We start from the raw sequence: 21,444 nt of genomic DNA, 5'->3' as shown, positions 1-21,444 counted from the left end.
TAAACAGCATGTTTGTCAAAATACTACATCTGTGCTAAAGTGGCACTTCACGACAATTCTCCAGAGCTGGATCAACAAAGAATTTCACTAGTAAGTGCAATAAATTGTTATTAACAGATAAGATGCAAATAAGTCCCTGTTCTTTAGATTTCTTTGCCCTGATTTGAATTTCACAGATTCGTCTTCCAATACAGACACCTTGTGATACAGTGAAACAAGAGATGGTCATGCAAAGTAGTTGCCAAAAAGCAAAGGTGAGTAGGGTGACAATCAAGGGGTTAGGCATTCCAGGCTCCTCTCCAGGCCCTGGAGAACAGGGTGTATCCACAACATCAGCACAGGGACACACACTAAGAGGTAGTTCAATGTGTCAACATTTAAAAAATTGGAAAAACATAAAGAAAACAGTTCTGCWGTATGTTTACAAACTGTCTGTGATTCTCCTCTGCCATTCCTCCCAAAGCCCAGGGACACCCAAAGTGTAACTCTGCCTTTCAAGTGCCACCAAGGGCAGAAGCTCCTCTGGGATGATGAGCCTGGGCAGCAGGGAGGGGRGGCAGAGCTTCTCCACAGTAAATACAGATACAGCAAGACTGTAGGTTTGGAAAACACCCTGCATAAACACGAAAATGAGGAGTTGCAGTGGCTTCTCTTGCTGATCCCTGCAAAGAACAGGAGCCAGTGGACAAAGGTGAAGTGAATGAGCCCCTGTGAGCTGGGTTACACTGAGCCCTGGAGAAGCGGTGCCCTGCAATCTCCATTTGGATGGCTCTTTTATTGCAAAACAAACCCTCTGAATGACATGTGCTAATATTTTAACTTCTTCCTAGGTAGCTGCTGTGTGGCCACGAAGGTGCTGCTGGCTGTTAGCAGTGGAGCTGTGGCACAGGGGAAACGTCAGCGCTCCTGGCACTGCCAGCCTGGGTAATGACTGCCAATGTGGGGTAATGACTGCCAACGTGGGATTGGCAGCCGTGCTCCCTGTCCTGAATAACAAGGGCTTCAGCAGGGGGGAATCACATCCCTATGTGTGCAGAGCAGGGAWGCATTGATATCTTCATCTAACACTGGCTGTCTATAAATCCTGAGCTGGTCTGAAAAGAATTCCATGGGGAGCACATATGTGCTTGTCAGCTTTCCCCCTGCTTTTTCAGCTGATCCTTTGCTTTCAGCAGCAAACATGGAAGATGCTRCTACAATGGTTACTGTAATTGTTGGAAAATATACTAATTTCAAATTTTTTATATAACTTCAGTCAAAGATCCTGTCTGCCTTTGCCTCAGGGGAAGGGTGCTGGAGTTTTTTTCTAGGGCATTGTTTGACATAATCACCTATCTTCTGGGTCTGTACATCCTTGATTTACTGGTCACCAAACTGCATCTGCCATGCTYACCACTCTGAAAGACCAGGGCAGTTTCTCAGAGTCCAAGGAATACAAGAAAAAGAAGAAAAAATGGAAGAACACCCCGTATTTGTTTCTGCTGTGTCTGGCTCCTGCCCATTTTGCCCCACTAAGATCCAAGAAATAGGTCAATGGATCAACTTCAACCAGAACTTTCTTTTCTGCATCCTTTCAGCTGCAGGAGCCCTTCTGTGTTTGACCTACCAGAAATTCGGGCTTCCATGTCACACCCATTGCACCTGAAAYACGTAAGCACACAGGAGACAAGGCCTCTGTGAGCTGCCCCTGTTTACCCAGGTTAGCCAATTAACAAATTACACGCTCTAGGAACGACAGACCAAACTCAGCTTCCTTTTGAATAACTAACATTAATTCTCAAAATTTACTTAATGAAGAGCGATTAGGTTTTATTTCCAAGCTCTCAAACCATCAACAAGCATCTATAGTTCTGAATTAATTTGCTGTTGTTAACTCAAAGGTCACTGATTTTAGCACATTAACGAGCCAGGCATTACCATGAGATTACAAAAGATGCRTGAAGGGTATTTAGCATCACAGCTCGGGCCATCATCGATGCTCAGATCTGTTTAATGAATCTGAATCCAAACGTCCTGCTCAAGTGCTCCACAGCGATTAGCACATTTTAAGACTCTGAATGTTAATAGGAGCTAAATGAACATCTTCTGCTGCTGCTCTCAGCGATGCTGATGGCTGTCAGCTCAGCAGGGGCAGAGGGGGAGCTGCAGAGGGGAATGGAGTGCTGCTCACCCGGATCATCAGCACGGCTTTCCTGATGTCCCGGATCCCATCGTACACCAGCCGAGAGGCATCGATGAACTCGTTCTCRTCCATGGGCTGCGCAGGGTCAGAGCTCAGCGCTTCCACCGCCGCTTCCACTTGCTCGGTGAAGCGCGGCATGACTGMAGCCAGGGCACAAAGTCAGTCAGTCCCACCCCAGAGCCACTCTGCTCCCACCCCTGGAACAGCCTGAGTGCCTCGCTCCTGACTATGCTGGAAGCTGTGCAGCCCTTCCACTGAAATTCACAACTTTTGTTATGGGAGCTGAAGTCTCAATCCACTTCCATTTCTGCTGATACTGCTGTTATTTGGTGTTTTCCCCTTAGACAGTGAAAAGTTTATCACACCTGCCTACTGGACAAGAAGCAAACACCCTTAGAAACTACAGGATAAAATATTAATTGTTTGTTTGATGYTCCCTGCAGATGTACATCATTTTTKKKGGGRAAAARAAGAGTAATACTAGCATCAGGAAGCTCAAGTTTTAGAAGCACTGGAAGGGGCAGGTTGTACTGCTGCATTTCAGTGACTCATGGTGCCCCAGGAAGGACATGCCAGAACCAGTTACAGTCTGCAGTTTCTTCAGTGTCACCCTTGATTCTTCATCAAAGTAATTAAAGCAAATCCAGCAACTAGGGGCTGACATTGGAGGAGCCAGAACCATCCCTTATCCCATATGGATGTCACCAGGTAGTGCACAGGGAACACTCTGATTGAGGGTTTAGGAATGGGGCACCATAGCCTACAATACTCTTCCAATAGCTGTAAAGAGACTTTACAAAATTTATCTTAATTATTGCCCCAAATGTGTTCTACTGGGGGAATGTGATCTTGCTTCTGCATCCTGAGCAGCTGTAGAGGCTGCTGCAATACTCCAAGATGAGCACAGCCCAACTCTCGAGCCTTCACTCACATCTGGGACTCATTCCCAGAGTTCTTGCTTCCCACAGACCTGTCCATGGCAGTGACACACTCAGGGACACCCTGTGCACTGCTTTAAGCCAGTCAGCACAGCAGCCTCACACTGCTCACTCTGAAACAGCCCTGCAAACAACTCCCASCGAGCTGCATTACAGCAAAGTGAATCTTAGAGACTGCACAGGTACTGCTCAGCTGCCCACATGCTCGCCCACAACAGCAATTCAGGGCTCCTGGGAGGAAGSAAGTGACCCTTACCTGTGTTGGACAGTAACTTGGTGGCTTCCAGCACCTTCTCAGTGTAGACCCCAGGTTCGTAGTTGTCCATCTCCGAGGTGACCACATGAATGACCCGAGCAGCGCGGCCCCGGATCGCCCCGGCTGTGCGGTCTAAGCCGTCCACATCTTTCTCTTGGAGGGCAATGACACATTTGTTGACATCTTCTAAAATGTGATTCTCTGGTGGTGAAAGAAGGAGGGTTTAGATGGTAATGTCTTCTTTTCTGTGGCAGTCATCAGCATTGCAATCGCTCAGGGTGGGAGCTGCTCTACAAATGCTCCATGGAGATGCTGTCAAGCATTAATTTTGAAGGTCACTACAACCAGCAAAGAGCTGCCCTTCCACAAGATGGAGGTGTCAGAGAGCCATCAGTCCATCCACCAGCTGGCTCCCCACGTCCTGCACCTGCCTGCACTCGATTTTACCAGCAGGAAAGCAGAGCTCTGCTGAGTTCTACCCTGCTGTGTTTCTTTCCCTATTCCTCCCCTGGGCCGCCCCAGCCCTTACCCCAAATACCTGCAAACCCCTCCCCTGTCACTGCACATGTGGCAATGGGCACCTCCCCAGCACCACACCCACTCCACCCCACACTCCAACAGACACTTGGTGCACGTTTCCAGCTCTCTCCACAGTGTTTTCCTACAGCCACACACATTCCAGCAGAGCACATTGCACTGCCAGTCGCCCATTCCCATCTGAGACACATAATGTATGCAGTGAATAATGTAGAAAGCATTCCAGCCATGCACCACTCGCTGCCTCTTCAGAAAACAAAAAAAAATAAATAAATAAAGGCAAGACCTCTGTTTGCAATTTGCTTTTTAACATACATTTCCTGGTTTTGTACTGAGATATTTTTCCCATTTATCAAGTCCAAGAAGCCCAAAATGGGCAAAACCCTCTAAGAGATTTCTTAAGATGCCTAAAGAATTTGGGATCCTTATTTGGGGAAAGCTACCCTAAAGATCTCCCAAACTCTTATCAGAGATYTCTAAACTGTGTTAGAGACCTCTTTAATGTATCAGGACCAATGTTTCAGTATTATCATCCAACACCAGAATTTAGGCTGCTTGATGAGAAACCAACTTGGAAACATTTCTGCTCTGTCACTTAAAAYAGTTTCAGTGATCATTACCATTGACTTAATCATTCTACCCTGCCAACCTGTGCAAKTGGCTTTTATTCCCTCTGCAAGTAGTAAAAGAGCCATTTTGCAGGAGTTTGTAGAGACAAGAAGCTCACAGAGTTAGCTGCAAGAGGATCTGGAGGAACTGCCTGAAAGRATTGCTATGGGAAGTTACGGCTGATTTACATAAAATTAACAGGGCCAAGTGCAATATTGCGAGACTTCTGTAAGTAACCTGRACAAAAATGACACTTGTGAAATCCCTCTGAAGCAAGTCAGCCTGAATAGGTTCAGCTGAGGGCAGAATGTGGCCCTGAGAGAGGGAAGAGCAGGTTCATTAGTGCTTTGACAAGTCAGTGAGCAGGCACAGGAGCCACAGCGAGCACAGAGGGTATTTAAAGCAGAGACAGCCCTGGGAGCTGCAAGAGCCCAAGGAAAGAGATTCGGCGCCAGGCCAAAACACAGACTGTTTATTGCTTCAATTCCTAAATGAATAAATTACGCCACAGACCATTTAAAAGCCTCTTTGGATTATCTGAACTTTAATAAAAGGCATGGACAAAATGAAGGTGAATATTTAAATGTCTGCTGATCATTTAATGCCTTTTGCAGACGTGAAGTGGCCAGAAAGTCTCATCTAGAGGAAGATAATGCACAGGGCAGCTTGCAAAGGGCCCAGGGAAGTGCAAGACTGGCAGGTCTATCTGCTCTGCTGATACTCTCCAGCTGGATTGATAACAGGTAAGGTCTGACACTGTGCTGAGCCCCTGTAAACACACCCAGGGCTGCCCATCCTGCTGGCACATGGAGCACAGGTTCCCCAGCAGCATCCTCTGGGGATGGGAGAATGCTGTCCCACAGCAGAACCCACAGTTTCCCCACAGCAGAACCCACAGCTTCCCCACAGCAGAACCCACAGCTTCCCCACAGCAGAACCCACAGCTTCCCCACAGCAGAACCCACAGCTTCCCCACAGCAGAACCCACAGCTTYCCCACAGCAGAACCCACAGCTTTCCCACAGCAGAACCCACAGCTTTCCCACAGCAGAACCCACAGCTGTCCTCCTGCTGAGCTGGGGAAACCTCCCACAGCAACACGACACAGCACAGGCAACAGAAAGAGGATCCTGTCCCAAAACAGCTATAGGAAAATTGGGGGGTTGGGCAATGAAGAAAGAGGAAAGGTATTTATCCCATAGAAATGATTTTTAGACCAAACAAGGGAATACATTAAACTGTGAGAAGCTACAGAATAAAAAGTCACCCACGACTGTCAATCCTCAATCCACCCCCACCAAACACCTTCCACCTCCACGTTAAAGGGATTAAGCAATCCTTTTCCCAACAGCCCCAGCAGTCTGTGAGGCCTACAGGAGATCAAAATCAAGGAGCAACAGTCAGGAGATGAAGCCCCAGCTGCATCAAGACAATTGTGCTTCTCCTGTGGAAGGTCTCAGAACCATTTCCATGCAGAAGCTCTGCTCCCAGGGGCACTGGAGGAGCCAGGGCAGGCAGCAGGGCTGGCACACGGAGCAAACTCTGGAGTGTTCACACACTGAAATACAGTGTTCACCCTGGCAATATTCACCCGGAGCCTCTTCACAAAAAACAGCTCCAYTGAGATGGGCAATCTCTGGCATAAACCTCTGTCAGCAGCACAGGAACAAGAAGGCAGCAAATGGAATGGTCTCTTCAGAGGGTTTCAAAGGAGATTCAGGTAATTTCAGAACATGGAATTTGACAATGACACRGTGCTATCAGCAACTGCTCTAAAGAACAGAGATAGTGGGCACACCAACACAACCAGAGAGCTTCAGGAAGGCACTGATAAGAGGGATAAGTATTACAGAAGGTGCAGGAGAGCTTTGAAATGAGAAATAATGAAACAGGCGAAGAGTCTGCAATCAGGACAGTGATGAGTGACAAAGTGTACAGCAGAACTCTGTACGTTTGCAAAGAGCRTGAAGAGAGAGGAGGGGAGGAAAAACCTTTTCACCATCTTTGATTACAAGTGGGGGCATCAAATGGAGCAAACAGGYGACAGTGCAGAAACAAGGAGGTTCTTCACACAGGCACACTTCAGCTGTGAATTCTGCCCAGGATGATGGAGGTGCCAGAGGTTTATAATGGTTGAAAGAAAAACTAACAGCAGCTTAAAAGAGAAAAATCTGTCAAGGGTTGTTCAGGAGATAGCACCTCTGATGTTGGAGCTCCCTGAGCTGCACATCACTCACGGCTGGGGAGCACACAGACAACATCTCTGGGCTACAGAGCCCCTGTTCATGCATCTCCCATCCTGGCAGGGAGCCTCCCCCAGACCCTGCCCTACCCCAACAGGGTCCTTCTGCTGCCAAATCCACAGRAAAGCTGTAACCTGCAAGCCCACCTGCAACACTGGGCACTGAAGGACCCTTCTGTGCTGTTCTGCTGTTACCCAAACCCAGCACCTCTTTCATCAAGCCTTTCCTTGGGGGTAACTGGTACAATTCTGTAGCACAAGCTGAACAGTGAAGCCTTTACTTCAGCACACCACATTGYAGGCATGTGGGATGGATATATCCATATTTATATACACACACTCATGCATCACAGGAACTCCTTTAAATTCTGCTTACATCCCCTTTAGTAACTGACACAAACATCCAAATAACCCCAAACAGCACTCRATATAAATCACATCCGCCACAACTTTATCCAAAGAGAAGTTCAGACTTTTAGCAGATGAATTGGAGTTGTAGCATTTATATGGAAAACATTTATCAAAGTTCAAACAAATAATATTTAAGAGTATTTATGGCTTTAATATTTTTCTACTATCTCTTCAATAACACACACATATAAATAATTACTGAATGCACTGGAATGTCTGGTGTTGTCTCAAACTACATTTCCTTGGCTCCATTTTGGGTGGTGAGCACTCACTGGAGGTGAACTCTCCTGAGTGAACCTGCCACCACTCTGAGAAAGAAACCTCACTTGCTCACTACCAAACTCTTGAGAATACAGCCATGCCACAGATTTGGTTATTTAACCAAAAACCCCATTCTGTTCTAACAGAACCCTRCAGAAGATGGGGTTGTCCTGTCCTCACCTGAGTCTCATGGTGCTAAATCTGGACTACCAGGGGAAGGAAAGAGATTTCACCGGGTGATGCAACTTCCTGCTTGTGGTGCCTTCAGCACTTCAAAACCAGCCTGGAGCTCTCCAGATCAGCCCAGCACTGGGCCCACAGCACGAGCTGAGTRGCAGAGCTCCCACAGCAGACCCCCCATTCCTCAGATGTCCTGCACCGAGACAGAGCCCTCAGTTCAGTGGCTGCCCCCTGTGGGGGCACAGCTGCCAGGAAGATGCCCCATGGCAGCTCCCCACAGGCTGTGTTTGCAYGGACTCACAGCTTTTCCTCTCTCAGATGCTGGACTCCTGTGGGCAAGCTCCAAGTGGAGCCCTGAAGTTCAGCACACAGTTCCCTGTGAACAGATTGCCCCAGCACCAGGCTCCTCCCAGCTGTGCAATTCCAGCTGCTGCTACCCCAGTGAGCCCCAATGGATACAAAGAGCTTGGATGTTCAACTACYCCAGAAGTTCATGCTCACTCCTTGCAAAGAGGGTTTTTATTTGGAACCCAGGGAACCACAATACAACATAATACAGGGGACTCATCACAGAAAGACCATTTGGGCTCTTGTTCACTTGTTTGCTTTACTTTTATCTCTTTTTAAAATAATTTAAAAAAATACTGTCTCTTAATTCAAGACCTTAATTTTTTATCTCAATTTTCTAACTATGTTCACCTGGCACTTCTGACTCCACACATCCTCCTGCRAAATCTCTCTTTACAGCTGGAGGTTTTAGGTCACTTGAGATGCCCAAATCTGCTTGCACCAGGAAATTAAAATCCCAGTTTGCAGTGGTGATTTGTGAACACTATTGCAGACACAATTCACGTGGTTCCATCTCCATGTCCTCTGACTAGAGCACATTTAAAGGATGTGGAAATAAAAATGCCCCCATTATTTTTAGGTCACTGCAGCTGATAGTGGGTCTTTATCAAGATGCTGATAAAACGGATTATCTTGGCAAGCACTTTGCCAAATGTAATTATTAATCTATTATAACGATCCAATCTCTTAAAAACTCTTACGACTTTACTAAAGCTGACATAGTATGAACAGTTTTATTTTAATTAACTTTTACAACCATGGTTTAATATTCAGCTTTGTTTACATGGCAGACTCTACAGTGAACTGAGGGATCATTTTTTCTGCTAGTTCCTACCCTGGATACCAACAAACATGTTCCATTTCCCCCAGAGTTACTGGTGAGGCTTGTCTACAGCAGCTAACTGGTGAATTCATCTTAGTTCAGCCAGCAGCTCCAAATCTTGAGACAACAAATGTCTTCTCCTTGAGTCCGCATTTCCTGCTGCATTTCACACCTTGCTGGGCAGATGACACCAGGTGAGGTGTAACAGCACCATCCCTTCCAAAAACCCCACCACCTCCACAACACGTGTCCAAACCACCCATTTCCAGGCCTAAGCTCTCAGGAGGATATTTATTTCAGAGATTGGACCCCAGATTACCTGATACAGCCAGGAAGTCATCGATGGAAGTGATGTCATCCACAGCATCCGTCAGCACCCGGACTTGCCTCTCCCACTGCTCCTTGAAGAGATCCATGTTTTCCTGAGCCAGTTTGCTTTGAGGTTTAGCAGCCAGAGCCAGTGCAGCRTTGATGACCTGTAAAACACCTCTGGATCTTTAAAACACATCCCAATGACACAATTACCTTCTGTGTGTTTATCCAATGAACTCAGCAGCAGACAAAGTTTAATAAGTTTTGAGGAACTTGATGTTTAAACACACAAGTGTTTAATTTTGTTGCTCTCACATCCAGCTCATACCTGCTTCCATATTTATTATGGATCGTTATTAGGAACAAAATCACTTGGCAAGTTTTCACAAGAGCTGGTTTCACCTGTCTTTAGCAGCTCTTGGTAACGAGGTGTTGCTATCTGAGTGCAGGCTGTGTTAAGTATTTTGGACAGGATGACATTTAGGACACTCGAGGCTGTATTTGCTACTTGCCAAAACCTCAGTAAAAAGGTCAAAAAAGGATTAATGTTACACAGACTGAAGTAGAAAGAATATGCAAATACAAAATTAAAGATAAATTTTGATTTATTTCTTTTCCTTAAAGCTTTCCTCTGGATCTTGCCAGTAATTGTTGTAACAACTTCACATTTCTGCTGTGGCTGTGGCCAAGCCAGATTAGCCAGGCAACAGGAGGAGATGCTCCTTCTGAATACCCCTACTAATTTTCTTGAAACCCTAAGACCACAATTTACACCAGATCCTAGCTTTTCTTAGGGGAATAAATGCTACAKGTACTGCTGGGTAACAAAGCTTAGGCTGTGTCCATTAACTGGTCATTTAAACCACCACAAAAGCCTCTTTAGGTGTGGGAAGAAACCAATCTCCACAGACTGGTCATGCTCCTGCTGCAGCAGAATGACCTGGAAACGTGCCAGGTGTGAGAAAGCACYCGCAGTCAGAGCACCGTGACAATCCCAGCCTTGTTCCCAAGCTCCTGAGAGGCAGAGCTAATTAACGCACAACTGCAAGGTGTCATTTTTCCTCTCTACCTCAGGACCGGATTAATTTCACAAAGTTGTCGACCAAAACATGCAAGCACCAGATGTTCCTGCTTTTCCGAAACCTACTTTCTCTACCTGCTTCATTTACAAGTGTCACAAAGCATTTAAAAATATATCTAACTCACTAAACATGGAAATGATGGTGATGTCAAACATACTGGGATGGCACAGAATGGATCAGGCAGAAGGAGGCTGCTTCACCCCAGGGATGCCAGGAGGAAAAGCCCCAGAGAAGCTGCTCCCATGCTGCCATCCTGCCTCTGGAGCTGGGGGATGCAGGCCTGGGGCACAAATCAAACCCAGCTCAGTGGCTCTGGGGACAGTGACACACACGAGAAGCAGCACCTGAGCCTGAGCAGCACTGTCCCCTAGCACCACCGTGGGCTCCTCTGCTGCTCCCCTCCTCCAGCCAGCCCGAGGTCACACCTTCTGTGAGGCACCTGCAGGAACTGGGATGTCCCTTGGGAAAAGACCTGCCACAATCCCTGCTGCGCTGTCACCACACTCATGGATCTGAAAATCCTGAAAGCCCCCAAAACAATCTTGCAACACCCAAGAAAATGATGTTTCAAATTTCAAAATCTAACAGAAATAGAGGTTTTAGAAAGGCAAACCTGTCCTCTGTTTGAGAGCCCTGATTTGCAGTCCAGTCACTGCCACCTCTTGCCCCAGCCTGATGGATGTAATGAATTAACCACCTATCAATCAAAATCTAGAGATCCAAGGTTTCACAAAGATGAATCTAAACAAGTGTCTTGGAAACAGGAGAGATAAGCCAGACAATGCTGTAGAAATCTGCTCAGCTTTCATCCTGCTAGAAACCGTCACTACAGAGACAGATGGTAGCGATACCGAGGGTCAGGACACTGTGTCTGCTTTTCTCAACCACCTTGGCTCATATCAGAGATAAAATATCCTCCAAGCACTGGGACAGGGCAGCATTAATGCTGAAGGAACATATGGCCTGGGWAGCTGCGAGATGTTTGTCTGGACAGCAGCATCTGTCTGGACAATTAATCTTTGCCAACAGCGCATGTGAAGCRCAGATGCCCACGTTAAGCACCTCATCACAGGTAATGGCAGAGCTGTCACAGATACAGAGCTCTGCAACTGCTCCACAAACCCAAACTGTGTGTCCTCACCCAGTCCAAACACAGGAGACACGGGCTGCATCATCCTCCTCCCAACAGGCAGCGTGTCCAACTGGAAAAAGTCAATTTTGTTTTTATACATTACAGCAAAAATGTATAGCCAAGATGAATGTATTTTATTAAAATGACCAAGCAAAAGCAGTGTGTGTGATCTCCCTTYCAGACAGACATTCCTGCATTAGGGAATGCAGCCAGCAGTGCTGGATGAGGAAACCTGGTGGGGAATCTCAAAGGTTATCCATGGTCACTATGGAGCTAAAGACAAAGCTACAGCTCAGGAAAGCCACATAGGTGTGTGTGTGCTCAGGGGAAAATTCAGGGCAGCAGACACAGCCCAGCAGTCCCTTTTTATAGCACAGACTCCCTGTCTCCATGTGCAAAGTGGCCACAACACGCACCTTTAGCAGGGGTGATAAAAGCCTTCACTCTGTGCAGAGTTAAGCATTCAAGTGGGCAAATCATCCTGGAAGTGTCTCACACCTCTGCCTGAGGAAATGTCCCAGTGATCACTGATAATACCCTGCATGGGATCTATTCCAGGGAATACACTCTATCCAGCACAGAGAGATTGACTGATTTTCCAACAGATGCTTAGAGAGACATGGGGAAATGATAGGGATGCTGGATCTTAAACAGTCTGTGTAAGTAGCAGGACYCTGATCCCTTTATTATCTAAAAATGAACACTTTTGGGGAAGGAATGGACCTTTTTTTGGGGAAGGGATGGACCACAATACACTATTCCTTCCTCTCCAAAAGACATAAAGCATTGGACAATTACTTTAAAKTATCAGTAACTCTTACAGGAAGGAGGTATATAAAACCCCAGGAAGATCATGACCAGACTATCTGAAATGTAGCCACTTCCATGTAAAACATTTGGCAATTTCAGGGAATATTTTGTATTTCARAATGTTTCAAGATGCTGCCAGAGCACTGTGATCACAATGACTCACTGAAGTTGTACAAAGAAAAGAATCAAACAGGGACATTTTGAGCCTATCCAGAAGGAAATGAAGCATAGCAAGAAAACACACTATTTTTATCGGTGCTTTGTTTCATGTGGCAATTGCAATGCTCGAGTCAGACAGTTCCACGCTCCATAACGCACTTGCAGCCACTTTCCTTGGAGCCTCTCTGCTGCACCTCACAGCTTCCCGTGGCAGCAGCCAGGGCTTGGCAGCCCCCTGGCACCAGGGAGGCTCAGGATTCCAGAGACTCGCAGTGGGTATCTCCATCTGCACCTCAAGTCCTCCTCTCATCCCTTCCATGGGAAGAAGCTCCTGCTCTTTTTCTGTTTTTATTTTCCCTGCAGTGGTTGTGTCCTTACCCCTCTGCAGGCAGGACTCTCCAAGGCTCTCTGTGGAGTGACTCCTGCCTGGGTTACAATGCTGCAGCTGCTTTGCTCTCTCAAAAAGCTCAGCTATTTTCCCATAAAACACCCGACCCTCGATGAACCTGTGGGTAAATTACAGCTACTGGGTCAGCCAGAATCAATTSTTTAAGGCTAAATTTAGGATGGCTCCAGCCTCAGCTTTACAGCATCCCATGTGAACACTGGAGAGGCCAGAGGAAAGCTCTGACATGTAGTAGTGTTCTCACAAAGAACAATTGGGAACACTTGGCTGGCATGGCCAAAGATCAGTGGAGAGAGGGAAGCCATCACCACCCACGTGCASTGCAGTGCCAGGCTGCTGTACCTGACTGCAGGCTCAGGGCACACCACGTCTGACCCACACCCATTGCTGGCTGCCATTGAAGCACTTCTTGATTTTTGCTTCAGCCCTTTTGAGAGGGACCTTTTGYTCCTTCCAGGAGACTGTTCTTTCTGCAGCTGGTTCAGCTTTGCCCTGATAGCTGCAGGATTTAGGAATGTTAGTGTGCCCCACCAAGGRGGAGTTTTTCACTTTCAGAAGCTCGAAAGTGAACCCCCAGTCCTCTTCCCTCACTCCACACCATTTCTTTACAACCAAAACACCTGAGGTTTCTAAATAACTCACTCGGGTTTGGAGTTCATTAAAGATCTCGACTCCCCAGATTTCTTGTGGCATTTGGAAAATTAGATGGAAGGTATCTCTGTGGCCTACAAATTCCGGATACTTTGCATTTGTAATAAAGAAAACACTAATAAAACAAGCTCCCACCCATMAGCTCTCMTCTGAGGGGCAGAGGAACAAGTGACACACACAGATAATGCCCCAGTGGGGACATGAAATCAGTTTTACTCCAGACTACTTGAAAAGGAACCCACCAAGCTTCTCTGCCCTTGCCCAGGAGAATTTTAATTCCATATTTTTCTGTAGTAAGGAAAGCATATCTTGCTCAGTGGCAGTTCATAAGAAGATCCTCATATTTAACTTTACATACACAAGATGCCCAAGTTTCCTCCAGTGTTCACCTTCCTCATGCCCCTTCCCTGCTCCTCACTGAATTTTGCTCTCAGTGATTATGAAGAGCACATTGAAGTTGCCTCCAGTTACAACCCAGGCCAGGTTTGCATRGCCACATCTGCGTGTGCCAACCCTCCCTGTACTCAAATACAGCAAAAAGCACTCTGCAGGCTGTGATGAGCTGAAATGCCTGGGAGCAAAACACACAGCAGATTGTTTTACACTCTCAGAAGCTCTAATGGCAGTGACCAGTGATGAACAGAGGCTGATGTGCCGTAAGAGGAAGGAAAAGTTTTCTTTGATTTCCAATACTTTGTTCCCGTGTATAAAAGGCACTTTGAGCACTTTCCTTTCCTGCAAGTTCTGCACAGAGTGACTGCAGGGATCTCTGCAGAGATACTCGTCTTGTGGCAGGGCTGTAACAATCCACAAATCCACACTTTTACTGCAGGAACTTAGAATCACTTTGGGTTGGAAAAGACCTTAAAGCTCATCTCTTTCCAGTGGCAGCAACACCTTCCCCTAACCCAGGATGCTCCAAGTCCCACCCAGCCTGGCCTTGGGCACTGCCAGGGATCCAGGGGCAGCCACAGCTTCTCTGGGCACCCTGTGCCAGGGCCTCCCCACCCTCCCAGGGAACAATTCCTTCCCAGTCTCTCATCTAACCCTGCCCTCTGCCAGTTAAAGCCATTCCCCCTTGTCCTGCCACTCCAGTTCCTGATGAATTGTCCCTCTCCAGGCTCCTTGGAGCCCCTTCTGACTCTGGAAGGGGCTCTGAGTCTCCACAAACTCTTCCCTTTTCCAGGCTGAACATTCCCAGCTCTCTCAGCCTGGTTCCACAGGGAAGCTGCTCCAGTCCCCCCAGCAAGAAGCCTTTCTCCAGTTCAGCATGTCCTGTCCCAGCAGTATTTGCTATCTGCTATAAAGCCTATTTGAAAACTGTGGATAGAGAATTATCCTACTAACCTCCCCATCCATGGAAAAAGCATTTTCATTTGGAGCTGAGGACTGATTTTGCAGTACCAGTCCACATAGAAGCTGCAAGGATTTTGGTRCCATTTGTTTTGGTGTCTGTTTCTCTTGCTCCATTTTGCACTCCACTGACTGCAGGTGCTGAAGCTTTGGGGATCTCAGGGACTCTGTGTCTTTCCTGGAAGCTGTTCCACCACTGCACCCCCAGATCCCGTATCTGTGATGACCATAGGGCACTCACTCGCTAACACACCTCTTTCTAAAAGAACTGAATCCTTTTCCCATTTTCTGCCTATTTTTATGCACCAGTAAGTGTTTGAATTTCTAAAATTGCTGCTTTCATGGTCAGGCTTGGCCTGTGCTGGCAGCTCTTCCCAGGGAGYCTGGGTGATACAAATCTGCATCCCAAGTGTTAAGTTTTTAATAGAAGCATTTCTACTCAATGCCAATAAAATGTTTCAAGCACCTGTAATTAAACAGTCTGGAGACAGATCTGCTCCTTAGAACATTCAAAAAATCTGACAGTCTTTCAAGGCACTGAAAAAAGGGGACAATTGTTTGATGTTTAAATCTTWACAGCTAGAAAAATGAAGTTCTCTCCTTCTCCAACAGCCACCAGGGAGCTGAAGTGACTGGRGACTCAAGGAGAACAAAGTCTGCCAGTCACATTTGGGTTTGGTTGATTTGAGGGGTGGTCTGGAGGGGTTTTTGGTTTCTCTAAGATACTCCAACTTTTAAACAAAAGTTTCTGGAACCCTCCATGGGACTCCTTATGCTTTGGTATTTTGTCTCTATGTCAGTAGGTGTGATCATATATGAGCCATCTGCCTCATCAGAAATCTATAAGCAGCAAACAGCTTTTCAAGCAGTTCAAAATTGGAATACAAGGATGTGAACAAGCAGTTATTAAAACAAGATGTTAATACGAGAAGAGCCAATTTATTTTTATTAAAAATGTAATTTAATCCAAGAATTCTCTGGAGTCAGTTTGATGGGTGACGCTCACTCGTGTGTGTATGGTGAGTGGTTCCAAGCAYACTCCAGAAGGTACAGAGGGGGTTGGGAAGGCCCTGTGCTTCCACCTGCTGCCTGGTGGCCTCCCAAAGTTTCTTTGGAGGAGGATGAGCTCTTTGGGCTGTGAAGGGGAAGCAACMAGCCCTGTCTTAGATGTGGGAACAGGTCCTGTGTGCCCTGGGGCAGCTCTGTCCCACAGCCACTTCCCAGGAGGTCTCCAGGGCAGTGGGCTGCAGCTTTTGCTAGCAGAAGCAAACACCCAACCTGATGGGAGCTCCACTGCACAGTTATTTTTAGATTTGTATTTATTACAGATATTTATATTATCTCAGCCTGACTGCAGTTTGGGTAGGAGTCTATACATGAACTTCATGGAGAGTACAAAAATGGAGAAAGTCAATGCAGAGCTGGTTAAAGGAGCTCAAGCAACAGCAGCCTGTCCATCAAAGGGCTGGAGCATTCTCCTTCCTCCCAAGAGCTGGGCTGGGGCATTCTCACTGCTGGTTTCCAACACCTACAGCTTGTATGATCAGAAACACTCTGATGGGTTAAGCTCTCTTCCCAGGCATCTTTAACGCAAAATGCACTTACAAAACAGCATTTGCAGCTCCCAAAGCAAGCTCTTCTTGGAAACAGAGCACAGATGCCAGAGCTGTGAGCGATGATCCAGGTTTCTGAGTCGAGTTAAACAAAATCTTTCCCTAATTCACCACTGGCAAGCTCTGTGTTTAGCAAGGAGGCAAAGAAAGCCGCCCCCTGTGCTCTGCAAGGCAAAGGCAGGCACAGACACCTATTCCAAGCTTTTCACAGCAGTAATTTTCCATTTCTATTAAGAAAGACAGCTTAAGCATTTTTTTAAAATTTAACTGTAGTGATGGAGAACTTTGCTCCTTCACCTTAACCCCCTGGAGCCTGGCCTGTTTCCCAGCACCCAGCAAGGCGGGGCTGAACTCCTGTGTGGTGTTGGACAAAGCTGCTTCCCTCCATACCCAGCCTTCCAGCAATGCAYGTCCTCAAAAGCAAGAACTCAGGCAGGCTTGTTAGTCAGGGCTGGAGGAAAAGAATCCCAGTGACACCCTGAAGCTGCCTCATTTCTCCCCTGTAAGCCCAGACTAACTCAAATCACCCAGCTGGCTGCTCCAGAGCATGCAYGACTCTTCCCAACAGCTCCTCCTGCACCCTTGAAAGGGAGCTCTAAACATCCCATTAACTTCACATTCATTTCTGTGCTGATTGGCTGGGGACCCACAAACAGGAAGGATGATGTTACTCTGAAGAAGAGCTGATTTCCAGTAACAAAACCACSCTAAATAAATTGCTTCTTTCTGTAGTGAGCTTTTGAGGAAAAATATTCCGCATTTTCTTTTTCCTCGAAGAAAATTTCAAACCTGAGAACGTCTRAACCCAAGGGTGACACTGGCAAGGACTGAGTGCTTGTCAATACCAACAGAACTTGCAGGTTTTCCCCAATCAGCTCCAAGAGTTGCATGTTCCTTCCTCCTGCTGCCAGTTCGATGGCTCCTGACAGCAAGGGAGCGAATTATGGCTCTATTTGAGATACAGCTTTTATAATTAACTCTGCAGATTGATTTCTGCAGAAATCATTCTTTAACCAGGAATTCCCTACTCCCAGAATGGCCTCCACTCAGATAAACTGTTTAAGAGGTTACCTGGGACTCAAGTGCATTAAATTTCAGTTTCATCTTTCAAGAACAGCAATACTTTGAATTACATTTCATACATCATATTTCAGTGCGATATTGATATCTTGACGTTTCTGAGACTATCATAATTACTGATTGACTTGACTCATTCTGAATCCAGCATTTTCCTGGAAAAATACCATCTGACCCCAAAAAAAAAATAAAAGAAGCAAGTGTATAGAGCATATAATGTTGGGTTTAACCTGTATCTTATGCCTACTTCACACATTTGTTCAGCACAGCCACCATGGAGGATTCAAGAAGCAGCTGCAAAATGTCACCAGGAATAAACTGCAAAATAAATAGGTAATTGTCTAAAAAAGGAAATAAACCCCCACTTTGCTGCTCTTGATATTGAAATCTTTTGGAGATTATAGAGAATACCTGAAGTTTGGGGACAAGTTGAGGAAGGCAGCTGAGGAGGAGGATGGAGAGCTGTGCTGCTAGCACTGGCACAAGACAAGATATTGTTACCAGCAAATACAGATGCCATTTGTAAAGCAGCTTAGACAAGTGCCCCTAATTATCTCTCAGGATTCACAACATGTTTAAATACTCTTAGAGCATTAAAGAATCACCCCGAGAGCATGTAATGTACTATAAAAGCACTCTTTCAACTGCTGTGAACATCTATAGTGTCATTTACTAATCTCTTGGTGAAGACCCTGAAATTAAGGCAAGACTGTGCAGTGGAGCATCAAAACTGTAGGCTACCAGGTTCAGAGATGTGACCTCTATAGAGCCAAAATCCATCAATGAAAGCCCTTGTGCATTTATAGATACTCAGAGCTTCCAATGGGTGTTAAATATATTGTCCATAATCCCTGAAGTCAAAGGTTAACAGCTGCACTTCAGGAGATGTGGCTGCACTGGTGACTGCAGCTGGGTCATTATTTCATGCTGACTATCGTGGTGCTTATTTTACACAGGAGTAGATTTAGTTACATAGGCAGTTGTTGGAAAAGCAAAGATAGAAGAGTCTGAAATACACAGAATTTCAGCAATGGGGAGAGGAAAACACCCCCACAGACTTGGACAGCCACCAGAAACATTTTGATTTAAAGAGAACCTAACTTTCTTCAGATGATTATTTTCAAAAGCAGCAGCATTTGTTTGGAACACCCTGTGTTAGACACCCCTACTCTGGGAGATAACTAAAAAAAAACCTACATCAGCTTAGTTGGCTACTTCAGGAAAGAGCAAGCCCTTCTACTAGGGAAGATGGATTTCTAAAAGCTTTTCCTTCTACATGCTTTGTTCCAACTGTAAAACTTGACCTTTGGTTTTGAGGGCAGCCATGAACAGCCCTCACCCCAGAGTGGGAGGCAGAGAATTGCTCAGCTACCTGCAAGAGTGGGGACCACAGAGAGCCATCCTGAGGTGCCCAGAGGCCTCCTGGACAGCATTTAATGCTTTATGTTCAGGGGCCTCTTCACCTGTTTAACAGCTGTTACCTGGAGATGATAGGAAAGGTGAAACAGTGCTGCCCTTCACACTGCCCTCACCTATTCCCTCAAAACTCCCCTCCTGCTGGGGTGAGTATAGGTGAGCATCTCTCTTCCTTTCCACTGGTTTTAAAAAAGACCAATATACATGGGAAACCTGGAGAAATTCCAGGTTGTCCTGAGACAATACACTTAGGGTTAGGGTTAGGGTTTAGGATTAGGGTTAGTACATATTTTGAGTAYATATTTTCTATTAGCTCCTTCTTACCAACAACAGCTTATTGGGATCTTTTAGATCTGAATTTCCTGTTGCTTCAAAAAATGTAAATTACATGAATCAACAGCACACCGTAGTCTTCAGGGATACAAAAAGTATCTAGCTGTTGACATTTATAACATCAGCCTGTCAAAAAGGACGAGGATGGCCTAGTGCTTATATAAACTTAATTTCCTTGTTTCCATTAAAAAGTTATTAATTAAAAGGTAGTCTCAGCCAGGTTCACACTTCTCACAGCCAACTTCCTCTCATCCTACTCCATTGGGAAGATTTTTTTGGCATATTTATATTCTACTCAGGCAAAAATAGTATTTTATAATTCATCTTACAGCATGCCCAGGAGCAGTGCTAGCACCTTCACAAGGCACCTTCCTGCAGCATGGACGTGCACAGTGAGCCACTGCAGCTTCCCACATTTACTAACTGCGGGCTACTGGAACATCCTGGCCAAACAGAATTAGAGCTATGACAYAAAAATGACCCTTTCACATCAGTGATTCTTTTGAAAGTTCCTCAGAATTGATGCCTACACTGCACTTCATTCTCTACATATACAAAGGGAGAAGTGAAGTTCTGCAGCAAGTCCCAGGCAGGCACTGTGAGAGCAGAGTATGTCCTACACTCACCAGCTGCCCAACTCGTTAGGGTTTGTCTTGTGGGATCCCTCCTTACCTGGGGACACAGAGCCTCCAGCTGGCTGGCTGACATGCGAACCAACTTCACACCTTCCTCGTTGTTCGAGATGGAACAGGCCAAGTTGGCAACCTGTGTCAGAGGTGGGAGGAAACAAAACACAGCTGTTAGAACTGGGGGTGATTTCCTTCTGCCTAATCCCAGCAGTGACCAGTAACCCATAATGGAACATGAAGCACCCACATTCGCTCTGTTCTAATCAATTCTAAAACCACTAATGGCATCTGTTCCTTCTGCAGACATAAAATTGTAACACATTGGATCATGGAATCCCAGAATGCTTGGGGTTGGAAGGGACCTCAAAGTCCATTCAGTGCCACCCCCTGCCACGGCAGGGACACCTTCCACTGTCCCAGGGTGCTCCAAAGCCTGTCCACCCTGGCCTTGGACACTGCCAGGGATCCAGGGGCAGCCACAGCTTCTCTGGGCACCCTGTGCCAGGGTCTGCCCACCCTCCCAGGGAACAATTCCTTCCCAATATCCCACCCATCCCTGCTCTCTGGCAGTGGGAAGCCATTCCCTGTGTCCTGTCTCTCCATCCCTTGTCCCCAGTCCCTCTCCATCTTTCCTGTAAGCTTCTTCAGGCTCTGCAAGGCCTCCATCTATGCCCAATTCATGAAATAAAACCGGTACAGGAGATCTTCAACACACATCCACAGGCCTACAAAATTTGAATAGGCTCTCTTGTGATGCTAAAAACTTTACTCCACAACCTTGACCTGCTGCACAGCATCAGCCCTAACTAGGTCAGCCTGAAACAAGACCTCTGTAAACACCTGCCTTTTAAGAGCACAGATGGGGACAGCACAGAATTTTTTGGTAATTGAAGATATTCCTCATACTGGAGCTACTCTCAGGGGAAGGAAGTCTGAAATAAGTTACATTTCTCAGCTGACAGGTGAATGACAAGCATGTTATTCTGAGCCATTGGAACACAGAAAGCTGTAAAAATAGCAGCAGTGAACTGAGACGAACAGCGAGTACTGTCCTTCCAGAGGCAGAGCAACCTGCAAAGCCCCCTGTAAATGTGCCATAAAAGCATCACCAGGAGCCAGCAGGTGCTCAGTAACACCACTGAGACAGAGTTCTCCAGATACTTTTCTCTATAAGCTGGGGAATTTYAATTCTGCCTTTAATTAAACTACTCTTTGCATTCACAGAAATCATTCTGAAGTAGTATGTGCAGCTCTACCACATGCCTTTCCCTCTCCCCAAACCCTTCCCTCAAGGCAGATGTTCCCACACAGAATAYATTACTGCCCTGCAAATCATCAATCACGTGCCATTACACTTGAACAGCATTTTTCATCAATCCCATKATCAGTCTGGGGAGCAAAATGCAAGTTCCCACTGTAAAGCACATGGCCTCTTCCTCCCTCCAGCTCCAAATCAAGTTACAGMGGATGGAAAGCAAGGGTGTCAAGAGGAGAGGTGTTTCCAGCACASAACAAGCAAGCAAACAGATGTGACAGCACATATTTGGAGGAAAACAAACTGAGGTTGAGAGAAAGACTGCACAACATCAGTGACACAGAGGAGACTCTGCCAGCTCTCAGCAATGTTTGTGTCCTGCTCCTGAAGTTCCTCTCCTCTCCTCTCCTCTCCTCTCCTCTCCTCTCCT

The 21,444-nt window shown here is 46.2% G+C and overlaps 1 protein-coding gene across 1 annotated transcript in view; it reads right to left on the bottom strand.

Annotated features, from left to right (window-relative positions):
• Positions 1-21,444, bottom strand: part of CTNNA1 (catenin alpha 1) — a 122,105-nt gene that overhangs the window by 12,989 nt on the left and 87,672 nt on the right. Inside the window, exons 10-13 of the mRNA XM_057378714.1 lie at positions 19,803-19,895; positions 9,106-9,262; positions 3,377-3,577; positions 2,171-2,322 (exon numbers count right to left, since the gene is read on the bottom strand). Coding sequence (XP_057234697.1) covers positions 2,171-2,322; positions 3,377-3,577; positions 9,106-9,262; positions 19,803-19,895 — 603 coding nt within the window. The remainder of the gene's footprint in view (positions 1-2,170; positions 2,323-3,376; positions 3,578-9,105; positions 9,263-19,802; positions 19,896-21,444) is intronic.

This window comes from Malurus melanocephalus, unplaced genomic scaffold (genome assembly GCF_030028575.1).
Source record: "Malurus melanocephalus ecotype Western Australia unplaced genomic scaffold, MMel_1.1 scaffold_371, whole genome shotgun sequence".
NCBI classification, from domain to species: Eukaryota; Metazoa; Chordata; class Aves; order Passeriformes; family Maluridae; genus Malurus; species Malurus melanocephalus.
Note: the sequence above shows the minus strand (reverse complement) of the source record. Positions and strands in the feature narration are given on the sequence as shown.